At 53.8% G+C, this 25622-nt stretch overlaps 1 protein-coding gene across 6 annotated transcripts in view; it reads left to right on the top strand.

The window, feature by feature from the left end:
• The window catches only part of ZNF516 (zinc finger protein 516), a 123901-nt gene that overhangs the window by 43390 nt on the left and 54889 nt on the right, over positions 1–25622 (top strand). For 5 of the 6 annotated variants that reach the window (XM_045457704.1, XM_045457705.1, XM_045457707.1 and 2 more), the window contains exon 2: positions 8876–10814. In XM_045457704.1, the coding sequence (XP_045313660.1) occupies positions 9053–10814 (1762 nt within the window). In that variant the 5' untranslated portion in view covers positions 8876–9052. Of the gene's footprint in view, positions 1–5736; positions 5833–8875; positions 10815–25622 lie in introns of those variants that run through there. The other variant, XM_045457706.1, reaches the window with a different exon arrangement.

Genomic DNA, 25622 nt, shown 5'->3' with positions numbered 1-25622 from the left:
ATTAAGTGTGTGTCTACATGTAGGTTTCTTTCTGGGTTCTCAATTCTGTTCCGCTGATCTGTGTGTGTGTTTTTGTGCCCATGGCATACTGTTTTGATTACCGTGGCTTTGTAATATAGTTTGAAATCAGGGAGTGTGATTCCTTCAGCTTTGTGCTTTCTCAGGAGTGCTTTGGCTATTTGGGGTCTTTTGGGTTCCATGCAAATTTTACAATTATTTGTTCTAGTTCTGTGAAAAATGTCATTGGAATTTAGTAGGGATTACATTGAATCTAGATTGCTTTGAGTAGTGTGGACATTTTAGCAATATTCTTTTTTTTTTTTTTTTTTTTTTTTTGATGTGTATTTATTTTTTGGGAAAGGGAGAGAGAGTGCAAGCAGGGGAGGGGCACAGAGAGAGGGAGACACAGAATTCAAAGTAGGCTCCAGGCTCTGAGCTGTCAGCTCAAACCAGAACTTGAACTCACAAACCGTGAGATCATGAGCCAAAGTCGGACGTTGAACTGACTGAGCCACCCAGGCGCCCCAGCAGTATTCTTACAATTCGTGAGCACAGAATATCTTTTAATTTATTTGTGTCTAAATCTTTGTAATTTTCAGTGTATAGGTCTTTCATTTTCTTGGTTAAATTTATTCCTAGGTATTTTATTCTTTTTGATGCACTTGTAAATGAGATTGTTTTCTTAATTTCTCTTTCTGATAGTTTGTTATGAATGCATAGAGATGCCACAGATCTCTGTATATTGATTTTGTATCCTTCAACTTTACTGAATTCATTTATTCTAACAGTTTTTTTGATGAGTCTTTAGGGTTTTCTATTTTTTTTTTTTTTCAACATTTATTTATTTTTGGGACAGAGAGAGACAGAGCATGAACGGGGGAGGGGCAGAGAGAGAGGGAGACACAGAATCGGAAACAGGCTCCAGGCTCTGAGCCATCAGCCCAGAGCCCGACGCGGGGCTCGAACTCACGGACCGCGAGATCGTGACCTGGCTGAAGTCGGACGCTTAACCGACTGCGCCACCCAGGCGCCCCAAGGGTTTTCTATATATAACATCATCTCCTCTGCAAATAGTGAGAGTTTTATTTCTTCTGATTTGGATGTCTTCTTTTTCCTTTTTCTTGCGTTATTGCTCTGATTAGGACTTGCAATACTATATTGAATAAGGGCGGTGACAGTATCTTTGTCTTGTTCTTGATCTTGGGAGAAAAGCTTTCAATTTTTCACCATCAACTCTGATTGTTGGTTGTGGGTTTTTTTATATGTGGCCTTTATTATGGTGAGGTATGTTCTCTCTGTACCTGCTCTGTTGAGTTTTTATTATAAATGGATGTTGAATTTGTCAAATGCTTTTTCTGCATCTATTGCAACGATCATGTGATTTAAAAAATGTTTATTTTTGAGAGAGAGCGCGCACGCGAGAGAGAGCGTGAGGCAGGGGAGGGGCAGAGAGAGAGGGAGACACAGAATCTGAAACAGGCTCCAGGCTCTGAGCTGTCAGCACAGAGCCCGACATGGGACTTGAACTCAGAAACCACGAGATCATGACCTGAGCCAAAGTCGGACGCCCCACCGACTGAGCCGCCAGGTGGCCCGATCCTGGGATTTTATCCTTCGTTTCCTCAGCGTAGCGTATCACACAGACTTATTTGCGGATGTTGAGCCATCCTTGCATCCCTGGAATAAATCCCACTTGATTGTGGTATATGCACCTTTTAATGTATTGTTGAATTCACTTTGCTCACGTTTGATGAGAATTTTTGGATCTCTGTGCATCAAGAATATTGGCTTGTAATTTTCTTTTTTGGTGGGGTCTTTGTCTGATTTTGAAATCAGATCGCTAAAAATACATACACCACCGTGCAGGTCCAGTAGTTGTTAACATTTTGATATATTTTGTGTTTCTCTTTTTCATAATCCATCTCTGAAATATTTCATCAACATTTCTCAAACCTGAGAATGTTCTCTTGTATTACCAACCTAACAAAAGCAATAGCAGTTCTCAAATATTCTCTAATATTTCATCTGTATTAAAGTTTAGTTTTTACGAAGAGTTTGGGAGCTAGGATGTGTCTGAACACGTCTGCTGTGGATGATTCTAGCTGGTGAGAGACTTTACAGTTGTATTAACCTTTTGTAATGGACCTATAAGAGTGCCCTGTGAATATGTGGGGGTCACTAGTGATTTCTAATTCAGTTTCCTAAGCTTCTGTTATTTTGTCCTTTTGAATTTATTAAGACAAATACTGTTACTGCCAGGGAGTAGGTATCTTTTGGGTCTTGCACTGACATTTCATTTACTGATTCAACGATTATTAATAATAATGTGTAACGTGTTAACCGCTTACCACATGTTAAATGTTGCACCTAGAATGCATTAATTTAAACCTCACAAAGTTACTATAACATAGTTATCATTATTATCCTTTATATTTAAAAAGTGAAATGGATCGGGGAACAGAGAGTTTTAGACACTTCCTCAAGGTCACACAGCAGGTCCAAGTGAGTGGCAGACGTGGGTTTTGATCTTGGGTCGTCTGGCCTTGAAGCTCACGGGCTAGAATTCCTCCCACAGCTCTGTGGTGCCCAAAATGTGCTTGGCTCTGTGCTGGCTTGGGGACTGAGCCGGGAGAAGGCACAGGCTCGCAGAATATGCCCTCCAGCACACAAGTGACCAATTAAAGAAGCGGTAATTGTAATGTGTCAGAATGTGTGCTGGAGTCGGCCAGGGCGTGCAGAGAGCTAGGGGAGGGTCAGGTGAGGTGAGAAGGTGGGTTGGGAACTACATGCGTGAGGCCCAGAGGTAAGTGTGTGCGCATCTGCCCAGGAACAGAGCACAGGGTCACAGAGGGCTTCCCGGGGACATGCGTCTGCTGACATGGGCGCTCAGGCCCCTGTGGTCCCCGTCTGAGAATTTGGGCCTCTGTGAGAGCAAGAGTGCTGTGCAGGGCGCGGGTCTGCATCTGGGATGTGGACTTGGGCTCGAGTGGGAGGGGTGTGTGGATTCAGGAGGGAATCGAACGCGCAGCCAGCAGGACGCCGGGGATGTCACTGGGTGTTGGTGAGGAGGGGGCTGGAGCCCGGGGCGACCCCATCGGGTTTCATGGTTGGGTCCCCGCCAACGGGGGGGTCGTGCTCGGCTCTAGAGTTCTGCTGCACCCCTGCGTCCCGGAAGGAGCCTCGACTTCCCTGGAATACCACAGCTGCTCTTGTCCATGCGGGTCATTGCATCCCTCCCTGCCCTTCCGGAAGCAGCTACCTGCCCTGCGGGTGCCCTGCCAGTACGTGGTTTTCCGTGCGTTTCCGACTTCTGGGTTTCTCGAGCCTACAAGTGTTTCTTGTCTTTGAGACGTGAGGCTCCCGTGAGCGGCCTGGCGCCTCTCAGACCCCGTTGACCGCGAGGGACTCTGGCGGAGACTGCAGGGTGCATGGGGGTGCTTCTAGATTCTTCTAGATTCTTCTAGATTCTCTTCCCCTTCCGGCTGCAGGTGTGCAGGGCTTGCTCTTTCGGGAGTCACTGCACGGCATGGGGACTTAACCCCAGGTCCTCGGCCTGGGGCTCCAGCTTGCTCCCCGAAGCCCCTTTCCTGTGTTGTCTCAGGTGTGACATGTGCTTCCCGGGACCCTCACTTGGGGACTGATTGATGCGTTGAAACATTTGCCCACAGAGTAAATTTATCCCAGACGCAGCGAGTGTGAGCGTGTTGAGAAAGTCACTTCATCTCAGCCGTGCCATGCAGGCCCACAGAGTGTGAGGTGTGGCGGCCCTCCGTCCGGTTGTGTGTTTAGGCCTCGTGGTTCGCTTATGTGATGGCTGCCCGTTTTATTTTCGCAACTTCTGTGCATCGTCCTCTTAAATCCTTCCCCGTCTCCGTTACCGTGTGTTTTTGTGTTATGAATACCCAATTTTATTTTCTTACATAAATATTTTACCCTTACCTGTCTGTTTTTTTTTTTAATCAATGCGATTCCACTTGTACAAAGTGACATTTCAAAAAACACACGAGGCATTTTTAAAGAGTGGCTTCACACTGTTCTGCAGAGAAACGCACACGCAGTGAGCGATCCGTTGGAAATCTATTTTGAAACCCTAATCAGCAAGCCATTTTTGTGCATAAACAATTAAATTACACTCTCGTCTGGCAAGTTCCCAGTGACAGCCTTGGAAAAAGTTTGTAATACGATGACAGAACTGATTCGTTATGGGCGAAGGATGTGTTCCAACGGGGCCGCGGTTTGTGCACGCGTGTGGGCCGACATGTTGTCCTGTGTCCGCCAAAGCACATACGTGTGTCTGCTGTCACCTCCGCCCCCTCCCTCTTCGTGTCCGCGTTGCTGGAAGACTTTAGTCGCTCTGGTCTGCGTAAAGAGCTCGCGTTTGTCTACACGTGTTGTAACACGAGGTGTCTTGGGGTTAACGCGGTGTCGTGGAGCGGCGAGAACCTCAAATCCCATTCGGTGTGTGCTCGTGTGTCTGCGGGAGTGAGACGGGCAGCTCACTACCAGGACGTGTTTGGCCGGAAGGGGCCAACGGGGGGCCGCTGCCTGGGGTGCATTTTTAAGATGAGAGCTCTGGTGACGGCATTCTTGCTCTTTTTTGGAAAAGAAGGGACGACCCTGGCTTAAATAGCAGTTTTTGCCCACGGCCGAAAAGAGTATCCCAAAGATCTGTTGATTTGGCGGCCGATGGGGAAGAGAGTCGCTTTGTGACTGTTCCTTTAAAGGTTTGCAAGAAACTCGGCTGCGGGCCTGGGCGTCAGGAAGAGGGCCACCGAGTGGAGCTTTTTCAAGTGGAGCCAGTTTTGTTGATGTTACGATTTCCTCAAGATAGTGGTGTTTGGGGCTTAAATAGTTACTACTGTCAGAGCGTTTTTCCCCGCTTTGCACGTGGATGTGTTTTCCGCCCGGGCACATCCTGAAGTTCTTTAAAAGTGCGCCCCGTGCAGCTCCCTCGGGGATTTACGGCGGGGCTGGCTGGTGAAGGGTGGGGGTGGGCACAGAAGAGGCGGAAAACAAAAGAGAAAGAAGGGCTTGTTTTGCTGGTGGCCGGGGCGCAGTGAGTGGCCTTCCTTGCAGGGCCCTGTTGGCTTTGGGGGAAGCTTTTAAGCTGGCTTTGGAGGAAGCGCGCGTGAGGACGCCGTGTTCTCTGGCGTTGGGGCTCTCGAGGGGCGGCGTCCAGGCTCCGGCTGGCGTCGGGGGTGCTGGGGACTCAGACTCTGTGCATCAAGGCAGGGAAGAGGGACCCTGGCTTTCTCTGCCAGCAAAGATGGCAGCCTGGCTCGATGTGCAGAGGACTGAGGCCCCCGATGGACGGAGAGGGAAGTGCGGCCGCACCCGTGGGACCAGCAGCCTGGCTGCCCCGCCGGAGGCTCCCACAGCCCGGACCCCCGGGGCCGGTGCCTCCCACCCCCCCCTGCGGCGGACGGGGCTGCGCGCACACCTGCTGGCCTCCTGTGCCCAGTAGGGCAGGCCGTGGGCCAGGCCGCCCTGGGCAGGTGCTTCTTCATGGACGGTGGCAGGGATGTGAGGAAGGCGCTCGCCAGGGGCTCCGGTGACTCTCAGCTCCTGAGATGTGACGGGTGGATCCTGCGCTGTGACGGTCGCCCCCGTGAGCCACCTGGCTGGCTAGCGGGCGGCCGGGGCTCCCAGGGTCCACTCTGCGACACTCGTGGCTGGGGCTGGGGTAGAGGCCCCCGGAGCTGCCCCCCTGGCTTTGGAAGCATTGACTCTCACGGTGGCAGAGAAGGAAGGAACAAACCGTCCACGGAGCGTGCATCTCTGACGACCCGAAGCGGTCTTCTCACTTGGAAAAAAGTGCACGTTTATTTCCAGGTGCATTTGTTAGTTGCCTCCCGTGATCCTTGAGTGTGGTTGAGCACCAGCACTCCCCGAACCTTGTCGCTGTGGCTGGTTTTCGGCTGTTTGATCCCCTTGGGCTGGAGAACTGTCTGACGTTGAATACTCTTCGTTAACCAGCCGAGAGGTCCAGTGGAGTCTGTAAAATTATTTCAGAACCCCTAAATTCCAGTGTGTTTTTTTTCTCTGTAAAGTTATTTCTTTTATGATTCTTTAAACTCATAAGATCTTTATACCCAGATTAGGTCACTGAGGTAGTTATGAAGAGCATGTTTGACCCCTTCTTTTGTATATTTTATCATACTCAACATTTTGGGGGGGCAGATAAAAGAAACCTTGGGATAGAAGGAGATGCGCACACATCGTTTACCTTACAAACTCGTAAATACCCTACGGCCATACAAAACTTGTGCCAGGACCCAAACAGCTTGAGAAAATGAGTGAAATTAGCTTAAATGGTCATTAAGAGTTCTTGTTAGCCTCGCTTGCCCAATTTTAGGGGGAGCTTTTATTTCTTTACGTTCCTGGACTCATTGATGTTTCTGGGCTCTTTCTCAACAAGAGGAGCTCTGTGCACCTGTTAGTATAAAGAGGAAGGGGTACCTGTGCCCGGCTCTGCTTCCTGCCTCTTTTCAGACTTTGCTGCTCTCACTGCATGGGTTTCTGAGGTGCCTGGGAAACTCAGTGGCATGGGGCTTGGAAAAGATGTTTTGGAATACATATTCCAAATAAGATTTCTCTCAGGATCTCTGGGAGGAGGCTTTCGGAGAAGGCAGGAGCTGTGTTGTCTGTTCAGAAGGCGGCCAGCGTGGGTGGCATCCACACACCCTTGTGGTGAGATGGACAGGACGTGTAAGGTGCTCAGAAGCCGTAGTGGTGGCACCTTCCCGAGACACTCCCCTGGTCTGTTGCTCTGGTGAAAACGTGGCAGGCTGGACCACCCAGAGCAGACGAGGGGTCACTGCCCCAGGGTCTGTTGGGAGACAGCCTTGCCTTTGTGAGCAAAACACGTCTATCAGTACGTTCGCTGAGAACCAGAAACCTACAACTTCTTCGTGTTGCGTAAATGTTGTAACACGGGCTCGTCGTGCGTATGAGGTTGTCGGTTTGTAACCACATGGCTTCCTTTATACGTGCCCTGGCTGGTTTTAAAGCAAATCTGCCCATCCGGGTGCCTCTCGGCACAAGTCTGGAGTCCCCCGGCCCCTCCCCGCCCCACAGGGAGACCCTCGGAATCCTGATCTCCATTACTTGTGACTAGAGGTAAGAGGGATGGAAAGACCACATGCCACGGGAGCTGTGGCCCTGCCTCCCTTTCGAAGCCATCAGAGTAGGATCCTGGAAGACGCCCTCCCTCACATCCTTTATAACTGGCTCACTGTTTATTCTCCCCATCACAAGTCAGATGGAAATTCCCGTTTTTGCCGCAGACGATTGCTGTCTGGTGTGCGCTCTCTGCTTTGCTGTGGCATTCGGGTGGGCTTTCCTGCAGTGCAGGTGGCGGGCATGCCACTGGGCACCTCCCTTGTCTGGGTGGCCTTGGCTTGTGCACGGAGTGCTGGAAACACCCAGGCACCTAGAGGAGCGGCTCACCCTCTGGGGGGTGCGCTGGCCGTGGACAGGACAGTGAGGCCCGGCGTGACACCCGCTGTCAGTCGCCAGAGAGAGGCAGACCCAGCCTCCGCGGGAAGGCACTGTGGCAGGCTGACCTCTGGTGAAGTGGGCGGGGGCGGGTGGGGGGGTCGCTGCATGACTCCCGGGGTCTGGAGGGTACTCTGTACCGGGACTGGGACTTAGTCCTGCAGCCAGAGCCCAGGGTGCCTTTTCGGGATCGGGGTGGGGTAACGGTGCAGGAGGACAAGGACAGGACAGGAAGGGGAAGGGGCCATAGGGTTTGGGCTTTATCTGGGAGGCGGTGGTCTCGCGCCCAGGCGCACCAGGAAGTGTCTGGTCCTGAGCACAGACCTTGCGTGAGCTCAGGGTTCTGCTTCTGCCCCTGGTCGCCTCTCTCTTACTAAATCACCTGTGCTCTTAGCTGAAGACTCGTTTCCCTAACATCTGAACACAACAGTACGTGTAGGTGTGAACTGTCTTTGCGGCTCACTTGTCCTGGGCACCAGCTGTGCCTCTGGGTCCTTTCTAACCCTCCTCCCTGGTCCTCTCCCCTGGGCCCTCGTTCCTGCCCACCCTGCTTGGGTCTGTGGTCTGTGTTTGTCACACTGCCTACAGCTTCATGCACCTGAGTCTCTCTTTAAAGATCTGGTATCTTCTGGAGAAAATTATTTTAGCATGAAGTCATTTACAAGTATTTATTAAATTTTTTTTGTTTGTTTATTTACCTATTTTGAGAGAGACTGAGACAGTGAGAGTGGGGGAGAGGCAGAGAGAGAGCGAGCGAGAGAGAGAGAGAGAGAATCCCAAACAAGCTCCACACCGTCAGCACAGAGCCTGACGTGGGACTCAAACTCACGAAAGTGTGAGATCATGACCTGAGCTAAAACCCAGAGTCGGACGCTTAACCGACTGAGCCACCCAGGCACCCCAGCAATTATTTATTTTAATGATTTAGCACACAATCGTTGTCAGTAGTTGTTTAACTACTGGTTTTTGAGGGGCGCCTGGGTGGCTCAGTCGGTTAAGTGTCCGACTTCGGCTCAGGTCATGATCTCATGGTTCACGGGTTTGAGGCCCCTGTCGGGCTCTGTGCCGACGGCTCGGAGCCTGGAGCCTGCTTCGGATTCTGTGTCTCCCTCTCTCTCTCTGCCCCTCCCCTGCTCGTACTCGGTCTCTCTCAAAAATAAATCTCAAAAAAAAAAAAAATTTTTTTTTTTTAAACTTTTGGTCTTTGAGAGCAAAGCAGCTGCTTGTACATGGATTTGAATTTCTGTTGGCGTCTCCTTTAACCTGGACTGGATTGATATCTTTAAGGAGTCCGCTCGTCGCTCCCCGAGGATGTTACTGGGTCCCTGCTCACGTGGGAAACCGTGTTCCTAAGATCTCCGTGTCTCTTGTGTTGCAGGTGCTCTCTGCCGCCCGCCATGCTTTCCAGGTAGGAGACGCACGTCGTCCTGGGAGGTGCGTCTCTGCAGCCGGGGAGCCAAGGCCCCGTCGGAAAATGGAGAGATAAGACGGCGTCTGGCAGGCCTGTGCGACAGAAAGCCGTGCCCGCCCCTGCCGGGGAGCCCCTGTCGCGGAGATGGATCGCAGCCGAGAGGCCGAGGTGGAGCTGAGGAGGGGCTCGAGCCCCGGCAGGGCCAGCAGGAGCCCCGAGGTGGACGGGGACAAGGCCATGAGCCACAGCTGCTGCATCTGTGGCAAAAGCTTCCCCTTCCAGAGCTCCCTCTCACAGCACATGCGCAAGCACACGGGGGAGAAGCCCTACAAGTGTCCCTACTGTGACCACAGGGCCTCGCAGAAGGGCAACCTGAAGATCCACATTCGCAGCCACCGCACAGGCACGCTGGTCCAGGGCCACGAGCCGGAGGCTGGCGAGCTGCGGGTGTCCGAGGGCCTGGATGGGTGCACCAGCCCCACGAAGAGCACCTCCGCCTGCAACAGGATCCTGAACGGGGCCACCCAGGTGGACAACAGCAAGATCCTGCTGAGGAGCAGCAAGAAGGAGGCGGAGGGCGCCGCGGGCGCCCCGGGGTTGGGCCAGGCCGCAGCCCAGTGCTCCTTCTGCAAGTGCAAGTTCGAGCACAGGAAGGACCTGGAGAGCCACGTGCACCAGGCTCACAAGCCCTTCCGGTGCCGGCTGTGCAGCTACGTGACCCTCCGGGAGGAGTCCCTGCTGAGCCACATCGAGAAGGACCACATCACCGCGCAGGTGCCCAGCGGTGCCGAGGCGGACGCGGAGCACGGCAAGCCCGAGCTGACCCCCGGGGAGTTCCCCTGCGAGGTGTGCGGCCAGGCCTTCAGCCAGACCTGGTTCCTGAAGGCTCACATGAAGAAGCACAGAGGCTCCTTCGACCACGGCTGCCACATCTGTGGCCGGAGATTCAAAGAGCCGTGGTTCCTCAAGAACCACATGAAGGCGCACGGCCCCAAGACGGGGAGCAAGAACAAGCCCAGGAGCGAGCTGGACCCCGTGGCCACCATCAACAACGTGGTGCAGGAGGAGATGATCGTGGCGGGCCTGTCCCTCTACGAAGTCTGCACCAAGTGCGGGAACCTGTTTACAAACCTGGACAGCTTGAACGCGCACAACGCCATCCACCGCCGGGTGGAGGCCGGTCGGACGCGGGCTCCGGCCGGGGAGGGCGCCGTGGTGCAGGGCGGCCCCCCGGACTCGCAGCAGCTCTTCCTTCAGTGCCTGAACCTGCGGCCCACGGTGGCCGGCGCGCCCGCCCGCGGGCAGGCCGGGCGGCGCGTGGCCGAGCTGGACCCGGTCAACAGCTACCAGGCCTGGCAGCTGGCCACCCGGGGCAAGGTGGCCGAGCCGGCCGAGTACCTCAAGTACGGCGCGTGGGACGAGGCGCTGGCCGGGGACGTGGCCTTCGACAAGGAGCGGCGCGAGTACATCCTGGTGAGCCAGGAGAAGCGCAAGCGCGAGCCCGAGGCGGGCGCGCAGGGGCCCCCGCGCAAGCGGGCAGGCGCGCCCGGGGACCCCGCGCCCGGGCCCCTGGACGCCCGGCCGGCCGCGCGCCCCAGCCGCCGCGCCGCCGTCCCCGCCGGCCACGGCAAGTCCTCCGAGTGCTTCGAGTGCGGCAAGATCTTCCGCACCTACCACCAGATGGTGCTGCACTCCCGGGTGCACCGCCGCGCGCGCAGGGACCGCGACGGCCCCGGGGAGCGCGCGCCCCGTGCGCGCTGCGGCTCGCTCAGCGAGGGCGACTCGGCCTCGCAGCCCAGCAGCCCGGGCTCGGCCTGTGGTGCCGCCGCCGACTCCCCGGGCTCGGGCCTGGCCGACGAGGCTGCGGACGAGAGCGGAGAGGACGGTGCGGTCGACCCTGCACCAGGTGAGCGCGCGCGCGCGCCCAGGCGGCTGGGTCCCCGCAGTGCGGGCCGGATACCCCTGTACCTGCGAGGCTCCTGCCCAAGTAGTCCGGGCTCAGGCAGCCCCGCCCCCGGGTGGCCCCATGTCCGGATATCCCAGGCCCAAGGTGCCCTGTGCCTAGATAGACCTTCCCAAAGTGTCCCTGAACCCGGGGAGGCCCGGTGTCCAGGTAACACGTGCCTGGAGAGTGCAGGCTCAGGTGGGCCTCCGACAACAGCCCTCAGTGCAGGAGGTCCAGGCCCAGGTGGTCCTGGCTGCCGGGTGACCCCGGGCCCAGGTAGTCACTGCTCAGCCTTGCCCCTTGGGGTCCTGGTTTCCCAGACCCAGGTGGTCCCCCACCTAGGTGACCCTGTGCCCAGGTAAGCCTGTTCTTGGATAGCCCTTGCCCAGGTAGCCTTGCACCCAGGTGGCCCCACACCCAGGTACCACGTGGCCAGTATATACTTGGAGCTCGGCAGGTGGGTGCAGACACAGGTGCCCGTCAGCTCCACATCTGCCTCCTTTCTTGCCAGCTGCCTGTTTGCCCTTGCTTTAACGAACGGCTTTGGCCTGTTGAATTAATGTCCCTCGGGGGCATCAGCCCTTTCTGAGCAAAGAGCAGTGATGGGGCACCTCCAAGGTGGGCCCTTCTCTTCCCCTTTACTCCCGGGGCCTGTTCCCTTCCCCGTGGGGCATGTGCGTGTGCACACGCCCACACACGCTTGCCTCCGCTTTTCTCCTTTGCACCACCAGACAGTGAGTAAAAGAGTAACTTCAAATTGGTGCGCAGTTATAATTAATCTCCTTGGATTCAAGTAACCCTGTGGGTTTAGAGACGGCTCATTGGAACAGATTACTTTCCAAATAGCAGCTATGTAAATATTTAAAGATGCTTGGCCCACTCTGTTTTCATCGTTTCCCTACTTTTTATAAATCTTAAGCATTCAGATATCTTATTCATTTTTTTGTTTTGTTTTGTGTTGGGCACTTTCTAGCGGAAGGTGATGTTTCAGTTATAGAACGTGTAATGCTCTCTGCGTAACCAGGACTGTTTTTCCCTTCTCCCTGGAAACGGGTTCGCAGATGTTGCTTTTACCTGAAAGGCCAGGGACATAGAAAACCCCAGTGCCTCAGCAGGGCTGTTTACAGTCTGTGGTGAGGAGAACGACCCTTGTGCATTTTTCCAAAACAAAACACACATCTGTCATCTTTTCCTTATTAGGGATTTAGCCAGTTCTTTGGAACAGGGTTTATTGTAGGTTTATACAGCGTATTATACGAGAGTTGACTACAGCCAAATTATATTGAGTCAGAAAAAGCGTAGAAAGAAGTTTCTCCAATCCCGTGAAGAGCCTGTGTCGACTCTGCACACACATGGGGAGTGGACGCGCAGATAAACGGACAATAACACATTGTGCACCGAGCCTCGTTTCCTGTCTTGTTTCTTACTCATTAACCTGTGGGAAGGAGCAGAAGTCTCCGAAAACGCAGAGCTCATTCTGTGAGCTTAGGATTCTTCTTACCGTTTGTCTTGTGAAACCTGGTGACCCCCGTGGCGACCTTCGGTTGGCAGTTTTGAAGCTTAATTCTGGGTTTTCCTCTTTAAAAAGTTGTGGTAACTATGGACTTCACTGATTGTATTCCGATAACACTAGGACTGTTTTTTGGAACACCCTGGATAAAATATTAGGTTAGGACTGAATCCTTTTTCTTTTCACTTTGAAGACAATTATTTTTAATTTTCAAAAAAGCTCTTGAAACTTTCCCTCGCCTATTGTAGTGGTAGTTGAATGACTGATGATAAGCTAATTCAGTAGTTCTTTGGAAATCACAGTGTTGGGAAGGTCAAATGATTTTCACTTTAAGTTTTTTTTGATGTTTTTTATGTTTTTAATGTTTAATTTATTTTTGAGACAGGGAGACAGTACGAGAGGGGGAGGGACAGAGAGAGAAGGAGACATAGAATCCCAAGCAGGCTCCAGGCTCTGAGCTGTCAACACAGAGCCTGATGCAGGGCTCCAACTCACGAACCATGAGATCATGACCAGAGCTGGAGTCGGACGCTTAACGGGCTGAGCCACCCAGGTGCCCCGTTGGCTGAACTTTAAATTGGACCTTACTTTTTTTCATCTCAGATTTTTTAAACTTTTAAGATTATAATTTACATCTTAATGAGATTATGGGTGTTTTCTATATGTGACTCATTTTTTTAAAGTTTATTTTAAGAGAGAGCATGCATGCATGCAGGTGGGGGAGGGGCAGAGAGCGAGGGAGAGAGAGGATCCCAAGCAGGTTCCGTGCCGTCAGCGCAGAGCCCGACATGGGGCTCGATCTCAGGAACCAGGAGGTCACGACCTGAGCGGAGAGCAAGAGTTGGACGTTTAAGGGACTGAGCCACCCAGAGTCCCCACGTGATCTGTTTTTTGAGAGAGTAGATTCATTAAAGGATTCTGCAACAAGTCTGCGTATCCTAGTTGGGTTCAGGTCGACTGTGTTTTGAGAAACTGGCGAAGGAGTTCACGTCGTGACCGTGGCATGAAGTGTTCCAGAACGTTGTGGGTCTGCAGGTGGTACCTGTCGTGACTCAAAAGGACAGGATCTTTCCTTCTGAAACCACAGACCGTCCAGTCTCAGCAGGCCTCTACTGGTCTGGCCTGGTCATTACACCGCTGCTTCCTAGATGCTCTTTGAGGAGCGACCTGCCTTTACTGCTCACAAACTCTCACCTGCAGGGTTTGGCTAAGGACTTTGAAAGGCAAATGGGTGTTTTGAATCCTCTGTTTCGATCTGCAGCCTGCCTTTCTTTTGTGAGAAGATGTGTCCAACTGTGGAAAACGCTCGTCATCACTGTGACGAAAGGATTACTTCGATCTTTAAACACGTAGGCAACTTTAGATTCTCCCAGAACTTAGACGGGATGCCTGGCTACAAGCCCGAGAGGAAACGTGTGGGAAGCGATCACAAAAAAGACCACAGTAGTTCCTGTGAGAGTGAACCTGGCTCCCGGTGGCAGCAGAGTTCACAGTTAGGGTTCCTATTTTTGTGATGATTCTTGGAAAGTCCCCCTTGTGCCCTGATTTTACCCAAAGATTTGCCGACATTCAGGAATGGATTCGAATGCTGCCTCTGGATCTAGAGACACTTTCCACTATCAGATTAATTAAAGGAAACCTTTTTTATTATTTTTTTTAAACATTTATTTTTCAGAGAGGGAGACAGAGCATAAGTGGGGGAGGGGCAGTGAGAGAGAGAGAGAGAGGGAGGGAGAGAGAGAGAGAGACAGAATCTGAAACAGCCTCCAGGCTCTGAGCTCTCAGCATAAAGCCCGATGTGGAGCTCGAGCTCACGAACCGCAAGATCATGACCTGAGCCAAAGTTGGATACTTAACCGACTGAGCCACCCAGGTGCCCCAAGGAAACCTTTTTCTCATGACATGTTCTTTGTTCAGTGTTGCCGTGTACTTGTGTGGAAAGCTCTGATTGTCACATTACCTTAATTTCCCCAGAAAACTGCGTTCCGGCAGCCCTCAGTGCTGACCAAAATGGAAGGGCAAAGTAGTGAATAAAATTCAGTCAAATATAAAATATGTTAGCGAGCTAGATTTAATTGTCCGTGGGGAAAGTGACAAGACGCTGATAGAAAGTACACGTTTGGAGCTCACAAAAAAAAAAAAAAAAATGAAACCTTTAAATTAGGGCAGAAGAGCATTGAAAGGACCTGTAATGCATGTTTATAAAAACGAACATTTCCAAACCCAGAGCAGAGTGAGGGCGCTTCGAGGCCATCATGAGGCCGGGGGTGTTCTTTCACAAGTAAATAAGCCAAAGCAGAATTCTGCCCAGGAAGCATGGGGGGTCATTTAGGAATGATGGACCCTGGGCGAGCATGTCTTGAAGGGTTTGGTTCCCGACTGTGCTATTGTGAGAAGCACCCTTGGGTGGCCCTGCCTAGTCTTGGGCCATCACGTGTGTCTGGACCTGCCTTCAGGCAAAACACTGAGGAGCCCGGGTCCTTCCTACCTTTTATTTGTATATTGTTTCTGTTAGAACTTACGTGGCTACCCAGGTTTTGACCAGTTCTTGTTGTTCTAAAGTCTCCTGTCACATCAGATCCGTGATCTCATGAGCCTGTCCCCTCTATAGAACTTTTTAATTGATCGCAAAGCCCCATGTTTTAGATGAAGTCCTGTGAAATCACAGATACTTGTTTGTGATCGACACAGATGTCAAACCCTGCTCAACCGCGCGGCGGAATAGGTTCCTAGAACAGGTGCTGCGGTGTTATACGCAGCTTGAAGAATTAAGGAGAGAGTTTCCAGAATTAAGCAATATGGCCAAGGAAAGGAAAGATAATTAAAGGACAAGACACATTGACTTCAGAGGGCCCCCATTTGCCTCGCTTCCTCTGCTTATTTCCTCCCTCCAGGCCAATGGTCTCGGATGTGAGGGCCCGTCTTACTTCCATCATAATTGAAGGATGATCCCTGGTCTTCTAACTATGATGTGTTAGTTGCGCACGTGCGGGGGACTGGTCCCTGACTGTGCCCTGGCGGCGGGGGGGGGGGGGGGGGCTGCCTGGGTCATGCAGCTGGCAGAGAGGTTAGACAGCCACGCTTCTCCGTTTATTAGCACACAGACGGTCATCGGAACAGCCTAGGAAGAAACGTTTGTGTGCGTCCACCCCGTGTCCACCCGTTGTAACGGGATTTAAGGTGAATGTAGCTGGCAGAAGTCGCCGTGGCTGCGGGGGTCTGCTGGGGAGGGCTCTTTGCCCCCGGCGGCTGCACCTGCTGAGGCGGGCAGCTTGTAATACTACTGACTGAGACTTTGCTTCAGGGTAGAGCAGAAGGAACTCTCACGGAACGCTCTGTTCCCACCGTGCTCCTGGCCACATCCGCTTGAGATGTGCGTCCCCAGCGGCGAAGCCGGGACCCACGTGGCAGCCCCGCACGGTCTGGTCTCCGACACAGATTCAGTGATGGGAGGGACTTCTGTCTTCACGCAGGACGCCAGCCTTGGCCGCAGCAAGAGGCTGAACAGGATGGAGCAGATCGAGGGGTTGTGGATCAGGGAGGGGAGGCCAGGGGAAACCCCAAGTGTAGACGGGACCTGGCAAGATTCGGTTTACTGGGGCGGAGGGGAAGGAAAGCAAGCTCATCTGGGGACGGTGTCATCCAAGAGCCAGATCTTTGACGGGTGGATGCAGGGAGCGGTAATCCTGAGGGGGTCTCGGGGGTCTGGGGGCGCTCCATTCCAGACGAGCTGGTGGGGTCGCTAAAAGTAAAAATCAGTGCAGTCACCAGGCGGTCCATTCATTCTTGCTTTGCTCAGTTTCTCCATCACTCTGGCAACCCGGAGGTCATTTTCAGGAATCTCTAATAAATGTCCACAGACTGGCCGCTGACCACGCAGGAAGCGCAGTAGCGACATGCTGTGACATTGGTGTCACGTGCCAAGCTGTAAAGTGCGAGCTGCTCTCCGCCGTACGGCCGGTGCCAGGCCCAGTGTGGCTTCTCCCGAGGCTTTGTTTCCACCAGTGGTAACACCAGGGTGGGGTCTGGTGAGAGGGAGACTCCCGTCTGCACAGAGCCGCAGACCGGTCCCTTCCAGATTCCAGAAGAGAGCCCGAAAATGGCTAGCAGATTAAACGTGCGGGTGGTAACGGTTCTCTTCGTGGTCTTACGTGATGCCGAACACGGAGGAATTTGTTACGAGTTGGAAACCCTCCTCTGAAATCGGGGTGCTTTCTCAGTCATTGGAGGACAACTGGATTACAGTGACGATAGTGTTTGCTAGGTATGTTTTATTGTAGTTTTATTCTTCGATCATTGATATCTGTGCTTGGCCCGCGTACTAACATTTGCTTGAGTGTAATGCTGCATTCCCGGACCTTCCGGAATGAATTTCGCAGTCTGACCACGAAAGGCGTCAGACTCGAGATCACACTCTGGGATTTTCTTCCTGTCACGGAGAGACATGCAAACGGGATGCACGTTCCCCGTTACAGTAAAACCCAACACCACGCAAGAATTTGGGTTTGTTAGCATAATTCAAACGCTTGATTTTACCCCCCGGTCTTGTTTTTTGACGCAAGGTAGGATCCCAGGAGTTTAGAGCTGGGGGGAACTGAGAGGTGTTTAGTCTGTCCCCCTGTTAACAGGAGGGAAACTGAGGTACAAGGAAGTGCCCTAGTTTGCCCGGAGCCGCATGGTGTGTCAGGGGAAGGCGGCCTGGCTGGCACGGGAGGGCACGTGAGCCCGGATGCCAGGCTGTAACTTACCTCTTGCATGGAGGAGCAGTGAGTTGTCTGCCTTTGGCCCCCTGAGTGTGTGGTCTCCCCGTCCGGGGCTGTGGAGCCCCAGGGGACACTGAGGCCGGCCCCGTGGGCGGGTCGAGGGGGAGGCAGCCCGCTGTGTTCTTCGTGGCGGGTGCTGGCTTCAGTCTGTCACTTGGGAGCCTGCTTGAAGAGGCCGAGTGGGCGACCCCTAAAGCCGGAATTGGTGACGTTCCCACGTTCCCATAAAAACGCACGCGCTGTGCCCGTAGAGTCTTGCTGATACGCAACAGCTTTTCCGCCTTTTCTGCCCCTGCGTCACGTCCTAAGTTCTGATGCTTCGGTCCTGCCCTGCTAGGTTGAGTTCTCCCCCGTCTGCAGGGTGGGTGATGCCGGCTGGGGTGTCGGTGTTGCCTTTGCCGTCTTGTCATGCAGAGGAGCCCTGGGTGTCCTCCAGTTCAGGCTTGAGCATGTGACTCCTGACTTGGAACGTCAGGGCCCCTCGCTGTAGGCGAGATCCATCCCCTGGGGGACGGAGAGAAGTCAGTTGGGTGCTCCCGCTCCGGCCCGGACGGGGTGGCACGCGCGAAGGTGTGGACGGAGCCCAGTTCCGAGGCATCCGTAGAGCGGGCCGTGCAGATTTTGTTTCCGGATCAGTGTTTGCGAACCGGGGGTGGTTCCCGGGCAGCCCCGTTCACCTGGTGAGTGGGGGGACCGCGGCGCTTCCTGGCGTGGCGTCACTGGGAAAATGCCGCCTATCTCTGAGCGCCCTGGACAGGCGCCACGCGTTCCTGCTGTATTTGCACACCCGCCGCGGGTGTGATTGCGGCCCCCCCCCGCTGCAGCCGTGATGTGGCCCCTGTGACTGCATCTGCTTGTTGGCACCGTTACCGGGCGCGTGCTGCAGGCACAGGTGCCGTCTGGGAGCAGGTGGGAGAGTTCAGCCCTGACCACAGCCGTGGCCTTGACCCGCCGCCCCGGTCCCCTGCCGCACCTTGTCCGGAACCCCCACCTGCCCTCCGTGAGTGTGCCCTAGGTCCTCAAAGCCCCTCCCTGCCATCGTGGCTCCAGGCCCATCCTCCCTGCTGGGCCACCCTGGAGCCCGCGCACGTCCCTTCCGGCAGAGGGACCACCCTGGGCCTGGAATGTGTGCGTCTGTTGTGGTCTCCTGGGGTTTGTCTTGTGCCACACCGTGTCCTCACGTCGGTGTCTGTCACCGAGTCGTGATCTCGTTGAGGGCAGGTGTTGTGTCTTGTTGGTCCTGCCCGCCCCGTGGCATCTGTGACTTGAGTGGTGGCCGGTGGCCACGCTGGGACGCATGAGGCCCACCTTGGGCTTGCAGGGAGCCACGCTGAGACCCGCGTCCCGTAGGGGGGATGTCGCACGGTGCACTGTGCTTACTGGCTGCTGCGTGTCCTGCCACCTGTGACGGCGGCCTGGACCGACCACGGTGAAGGCTCGGCTGAGAGCGAGTGTTCCCACAAACGTGCGCCTCGGGGCGTTTTAAGTTGAGAGAACCGTGTGGACGTGACCCAGCCCTGAGGCCTCCTGGGAGAGCAGGAGTTTGCTACTTCTGTGGTCTTTCTGGCCAGTGTGACTCTTGGGATCACGACTTGGAAGTTGCCTTTCTCGGGACTGCGGCCCTCCCCTCCCAGGCTGCTGTCCGGCCTGCTTCCAGAGTGTCACTGATGTGCGCAGGGAGCGGAAGTGGGCTGGGCCTGCCCGGTACCCAGCGCCCGAGGACACACACACACACAGCCCGTGCTGCCCCAGACCCGGCACCGCTCTTGCCCGGCGGCTTGGGAAGCAGTGACTGAGGTCACCATGTGCTTCCCGCCTCCCTGCGTCAGGTCCCTGGCAACTGCCCCTCGGCACAGGTGGTGGGCATGGCGCCCTGGGCCTGGCCCCTCCAAGGACAATCCTGTGAGCGCTGGCGGTCACTGGTCCAGACGCTGCTCACCCATGTGGCCTGAGACAGGCAGGGCCCTCCTGTCCCGTCACGGAACCCAGGTCATCAACGTGCTCGGGGAGGACCTCATCGCCCCGTGGCCGCCGCCTGGTTTGCATTCTGCTTGGTGGGCCTGTGCGTGGTGGGCACACTGAATTTCTTCAGTGAGTGTAGACTCTCTTTCTTCAAGCGTTTAGCCTTTATTTGGTAAGCGTTTTAGTTGTGTGCTCATCTTTGGCACAGATTCTTAACGTTTCATTTATAAGTTGAGTTGTTTTTCTTCTTTTTGACGTTTCTTAATTTCCTGTATGCCGGACCTAATCTTGGTGAAACCTTGGTACGCTGCCGATAGGATCAGTATTTGTACACACGGTTTCCATACGTAATTTGCATAGTGTGTGCATATTCAGACAGGTTGCGGCTTTAGATCTGCCTCTTACTAGAATTAAAACGTGAGGCGTCCACTTCTCCAGATAAAGGCTTAGAAGGTCGTAGTGTCACGACTGGAGTTTTACCTGATTCGGTAAGCGGTCGGCCTGGTCCTGTCCGTTTGAAGGATGCCTCGCCTCCTGTTTTATTTACAAAGGCAGACGTTGACTCGAGAGAAGTATTTTCACAGATTAGTGAGACATTTGGGCCGACTGCAGGCTGCCAAATGCGTTCTCGGAGAAGCGAGCCGGATCTGAGCATTACTGCTGTTGTCTCTTCCGACTACAGAAGAATTACTTTGGGCACGGTGAATAAACTGTTCCACATTGACCGTGATTATCGTTTTTATTTAACATCCTCTTTGGTTATGGAAACACCTCCTCTAAAGTGATAATCGAGCGGCACCCTTTGCTGAGCCGGCCATCCTGTAGAACATCCTGCCTGTGTCTGCATGTAACACTTGGGAGCCGCCCTTCCTTGGAAGTCGGGAAACCAGGTTGTTCCTGCCGGTGAACTTGGGCGGGGGAGTCCAGAGAGAGCGCTGTTGGGATAGCTCGGTAGTTGGTCCGGACACCTGGAGAACATGGTTTGTGACAGTGAAACGATCGTTTCCATTTTCCGCTTCTGGCTGCCACCATGACTCGTCTGTCATATTACTGGTTTTTAAGAAATTGATCACTACACGATTCTTGGGATATGATGTATACTGCTCATTTTGGTACTCCATTAGAAATTGACAGTAGTGGAGTGCATTGAAAATTTCCATCTTAAAGAAACATCAGGCGCTGTATTTCCTGAAATGATCAAGTACAGTAGGGGAGGGCCGTGAGGTTGAGACGAGGCCTAGACCCTTAAAAGCTGTTTTTATTGTAAACATCCTTAACTGCTGGAGAAGAATCCACGAGAGCCTCAGAGAGCAGTCCCGTGTGTCACCGAAAGATGACCTCCCAAGTTCCTGAATTTTCGGTATTAAAGGAATGGCAGAGTTCCGATGGGAGATTTTGGGGACTGAACGCGAAGAAGGTTCTGGACAGGTTGTGTGCAGCGTGTCTGCAGTTTCCATGGCGATAAGCCTACACACCACTTAGAAACAAATTCTTGATATTGTTTTGAAACCCCAGTTACAAAAGGGCATCATGCTTGCGCATTAGTTGTGAATAGGTAAGTCGCTTCTGCAGGACTGCCTCACAAGCTGGGCGGCACTTGGCAGATGTTGGAGCCTCCGACCTTCTAAATAGCCCCTGTTCTGAACACTTCTTTTCCATTCTAGGTCAGAATTTCTCTCTCTCTCTCTTCCCCACCTTTCTTGAGTTAAAGATCTTTTCCTTTGAATTTTAAGATCCGATGGGGGCGGGGGCTGCTGTGGCTGTTTGTAAGACTTTTCGGAGCTGGCCCGTACCTGTGAGCTGGCACAGCGCGTGTGGGTGGAGGTGACGCACTGGCCGTGACTCCCCGTCACCCACTCATCTGGCGCCACCCGCCCACACAGCCGGCCACTGGTCATTGTGTCCCCTTAAATGTTCAGCCCCTGTGCTGTCCCCTCCCTCTTCCTCCAGTCAGACGGGTGAAGGGCAGTGCAGGATCCAGGGCATCATGGAACCCCAGATACCTAGCAGGGGTGAGTCATGACGTTGGGGGGCAGTGGACCCACGTGGCTGTAGGTCTGGTCTCAGAGGACACCTATCCTTGCCTTCTTTTTTCTGTCCCAAGGCCAGAGACGGAATCCCAGACCGTGGCCGTTGGCCACAGGAGTTCCAGGAACGGAGTGTCCCGTGAGCCTCCTGCAGGGAGAGCCCTGGCGGCCGTGTGAACTTGTCACGTCTCAGCTCCTTCCGGTGCCCTTGGTGGCGGAGGAGGGCCTTCCAGGGCAACTTAGGGCCCCTGGACCCAGTTCTCTTGCCTTGGGACTGCTCAGCCCACCCTCCCCAGGCTGTCCCTTCTCCCGAGGCTGCCTCCTGGCCCTACGTCCCTCGTGGGGACGGCGGTGGGAGGTGGAGCAGGGACATTGCAGGGGCCAGACCGCGCTGTGCTCAGGTTGTTGATTTGAGAATTCCGTTCTTCTCCAGAAGTCCTGCAGGGGTCTTTCTTTCATGAACACAGGCCGACTGCCAGCAGTCCAGGCCCTCCGCGCACAAACAGACCGTCCTCCTTGACTGCCTCTCCCTCACCTGCCTCCGCTACCACAGCGACTTCTGTTTTGTCCTCTCCAGGCCTTTTGTGTGTACTTACACCCGTTCGTGGGCAGGCATGCGTAGATTTTTCTTGTTGAGATACCTAATAAGCCCATCCTACTTGTTTTGTTCTGATGCTTGTTTTCCATATAATGACATGTCTTGGAACTCCTCTGCGTCGACAGAGTATCTCTGCCTTGCCGTTGAACTGCCTCAGAGTGGAGCACGATCGAACTGATTTGCCCGTTGATGGATGTTCAGGCTGTTTCATGACAGATAGTGCTGCAGGAAACTTGCTGGTGACATAGATCGTTGAGACCACTTAGGAGATCTTCGAGACCAACTTCTTGAGTGAAATTGCCGGTCTGGGGGGTTTGCACATTTTCTGTTTCGGTGGATGCAGCCAGGTAGGTTGTGATAACCCTCATACCTACCAGCAGCCCGTGAACACGTGCAGTCATGCTGGGAATTACAAACTTTCGACGGCTGCTCATCTGAAAGAAGAAGAATGTTCTTTTTTTTTTTTTTTTTTTTTTTTTACATTTATTTATTTTTGAGAAACAGAGTGAGACAAAGCATGAGCGGGGGAGGGGCAGAGAGAGAGGGAGACACAGACTCTGAAGCAGGCTCCGGGCTCTGAGCTGTCAGCACAGAGCCCGGCGCGGGGTTCAAACCCACGAACGGTGGGATCATGACCTGAGCTGAAGTCGGACGCCCAACCGACTGAGCCACCCAGGCGCCCCGGAACTGTTCATTTTTTCCTTTATGGCTTTTACACGTGACTCAGAAAGACATTCCCTACCCCACTGTTCAAATGTTTTCATTCACTAAGTCTAGTTTGCTTTATTCCAGTGGCTTAGTCCCCGTGGAACTGTTGACGGATCCTGTGAGGTATTTTTAACTTTTTCCCACATCGCTCTTGCGTTTTTCCAACACGCCCAGTCATCAGTCTTGATTCTACAGACTTGAAGTAGCAGCCTTACCGTGCGTGGACATCCCCTGGCCCGCATCCTCACCCAAGCTTTGTGAGGCTTGGTAAATCTTGGTCGTAACCCAGTAGGTGTAGGTGTTAGTCTCTGAGGATTAGAGGTTCCAGGAGGCTTTCTCAAGATTGTACCGGTAGTGGTGTGGAAGCTGAGACGTGAGTCCCTGGTCAGTGCTCGTGCTGTTGTTCAGGTGGGGAGGGGAGGCAGGGAAGAGGCTTCCAGGAGGAGGGAACAGGGTCGTGCTCTGTGCGTCCTCAAGCTGTGCCCCTTCTCTCTCTGGCTCCTGGGGGGCCCTGACCCTCCCCTTTGCAGCCGAGCTGTGCCCCAAAGCCCCCCCACCCGCAGCAGGGCCTCGAGCTGGGGCGCAGGGGGGACGGGTCTGCAGCCCGCCCAGGGAGGATGCTGGACCACCATCAACGGGTGCTGCAGGCGGGCCCCTGCTGGCACGCGTGGGACCTGGGCGTCCGGGGGATCCCAGAGGCCCCGCCCGCTGCAGACTGTCGTTGAGTGCCCGTGGGTCCCGTCTTTTGAAGGTAACGGCTTCTCCTCTGTTACCTCTGAATGCATTCTACTCTTCCCAGAGAGTTAATGATCCTGCACGTAAATGACAAATCATTTTTCTCTCCACGTGTAGTATTTGTTTGTTTACATCCGCATTTACATGCGTTTTGAGCCGTGTGTCTGACTCACACTGTGCTTCATTTGAAGTAATTCATTCGAATAATGTGCTTCAGATAAGAACAAGTCAGAGCGGCCAGATTTAGTAAGTGAAAAGGGAAGACACCTGTGAAGTTTGGGTTTGAGATAAGCGATGAATGCAAACTGTTTTTTAGCATGTGTGTGTCCCATGCAGTATTTGAGACCTGCCTGTGCGAAAAATTATTGATCGTTTGTCTGAAACCCGGGTTACCTGGATAGTCCCGTATTTCGCCTGCAGAGCGTCTCTGGTGAATCTCCCCGGGCGCGTTGCTACTCCCGTGCAGGCAGGAGAAATCTAGTCTTGGGTCCAGGCCTGCTGCTTGGCCGGTTCAAGCCTGCTGAGCGGCTCTTGGGCGCGTACTACCAGCCAGGGGTTGCTGGCTACCTCCCGCCAGCGAGCGTTCCAAGCAGAGTTAGCCGAGGAAGAGGAGGGGACCTTGTGGTAGCGTTTGCTCTCGTTCTCCAGTTCACACTTGCTGATAATTGAAGCACGTGTATTGGCGCTCCTGAGGGTCAGAACAGTGCTCGTAGACAAAGCGATTCAAGAGCGAGTGAGAAGTAGTCTCAGTCTGTGTGCTTGATTAGAAAAGCAACGGAGCAGTTTTCTAACACACACAGTTGTGCACCGCTTTGTGAATCAGGGTGCCCTGTTCTGTTTGGGTGCGTCGTGCGGGGTGAAGGAACCTCGACGGTTGACGTTTCCTTCCAGTATCCGACGCCCTGAGGGATAATGCTGCAGACAGCGCCTCTTTGGCTCCGGTGTTAGTCATCAGACTGGAGAGTTCTGTCTTGTTTGCAGTTTTGTGGGTGCCGTCTCGGTGCCATGGCTCTGCCGGTGTCCCTGGGGATTTCAGGATCCTTGGGGTGGCCTGGGGGGCCGCAGCCTTTCCCTGACCCCAGGGGGACGTGGGCAAACCCGGTATGATCGGAGCCCTGACCTCTGAAACCTAGCTCACGTGCGTGGGCCTCTCCCATTGATTCAGGGTAAAAAGGGACCCGAGAATCTTTTATTCAGATCGTACTTGAGATCTGGAGAAACGCTTTGTGATCACAGTGGTCCATGATCTCTAGGCTGTGATTTTCGCAAATAGTAGGAAGTGAGTGGTCCATGATCCACTCTGGCTCCCCCAAAGTAGTGTAAGGAAGTCGGGTGTGGTGTGGTTCACGTGGTGGACGGATTTCTTCTGGCTCTGCGTGGAGTTTGTCTGTGTGATCTGTCCTTCCTTAGTTTTGGTTTAAACAAATACTAAGTAAATGCGTGTGAGAAAACAGCCACGGGAAATCGCCCTTCCCCGGGAGCTAGCTGTCTGGCGTCGAGCTAGGAAGAAATAGCGGCCCATTCGCAGTAGATTCCACGGCGCGGATGAAAGCACTGTGGAAACTGTAGGCTCCTCCTGTTCCAGCCGCACAGACAAGGCAAAGAGATCATAAGTATATTTTAAAAGGAGGGTCTGTAATTGAAATGCAAGGTTCTGGAGCCTGATGTTCCTTGGAGATAAGGCCTTCGTGCGTGGGCGGAAAGTCCTCACTTCACCTGAATGCCTTTCGGAGGTGAGCGGTATCCCCTGCCAACACACGACTTGTCCTGTCTTGTCGCTTACAGGGCGTGTGAGGCCGTGTCCCGCGGGGTCACACTCAGCGGGCGCCTGCCTGGTCTGCCTGCTGGGGCTCCCGGTTCTCCCCCCACCCCGCGGCTCCTGCAGTCTTCGAACTGCCTCCGCACTGGTTACTTTGATTCGAGATCGTGCTCGTTTTAACCGTTGCACTGAATCTCTGATTCCTGGGTTTCCGAGAACAGTGGCTCCCTGTCATGTCACGTATTCTCAGGTTCCGCCCTGCTCCTGTGCGGTCCCCACAGGCCGACCGCGTTAATGGACGGTCAGGGCCCAGCTGGGCGGGGAGCTCGGGGTTTCACCCCTTTCCTCCCAGTGGAGACGCTGGGACACAGGCCCGCGGGGGGACGGCACCTCTCTGCACGGTGGGGACGGGGCGCCTCCTGCTCTCTGTCATGACCTCTCTCGGGCCACTGACCTCCGTGTGGCCTAGGCCCTATTTAAATTGTTCACATAGCCATAGTTTTACCTAAAATAACAATAATAATCGTGGATAGTCTGGTGTATTACTTAATCTTCAAGATTAAAAAAAAAAATCTCTGCCTTGAAATGGTCAAAGTTCGACAATTTGATCATGCACGACCTAGGAGAGCCCGTGGTGACTTGGGGGCCAGACCCAAGCGTGGAACTAAGATCTCTGGAAACTTCTCCCTATGGAAAACTCTTCTTCT

Source organism: Leopardus geoffroyi, chromosome D3, assembly GCF_018350155.1.
Source record: "Leopardus geoffroyi isolate Oge1 chromosome D3, O.geoffroyi_Oge1_pat1.0, whole genome shotgun sequence".
Lineage (NCBI taxonomy): Eukaryota > Metazoa > Chordata > Mammalia > Carnivora > Felidae > Leopardus > Leopardus geoffroyi.
This window is presented reverse-complemented; position numbering and strand designations above follow the sequence as displayed.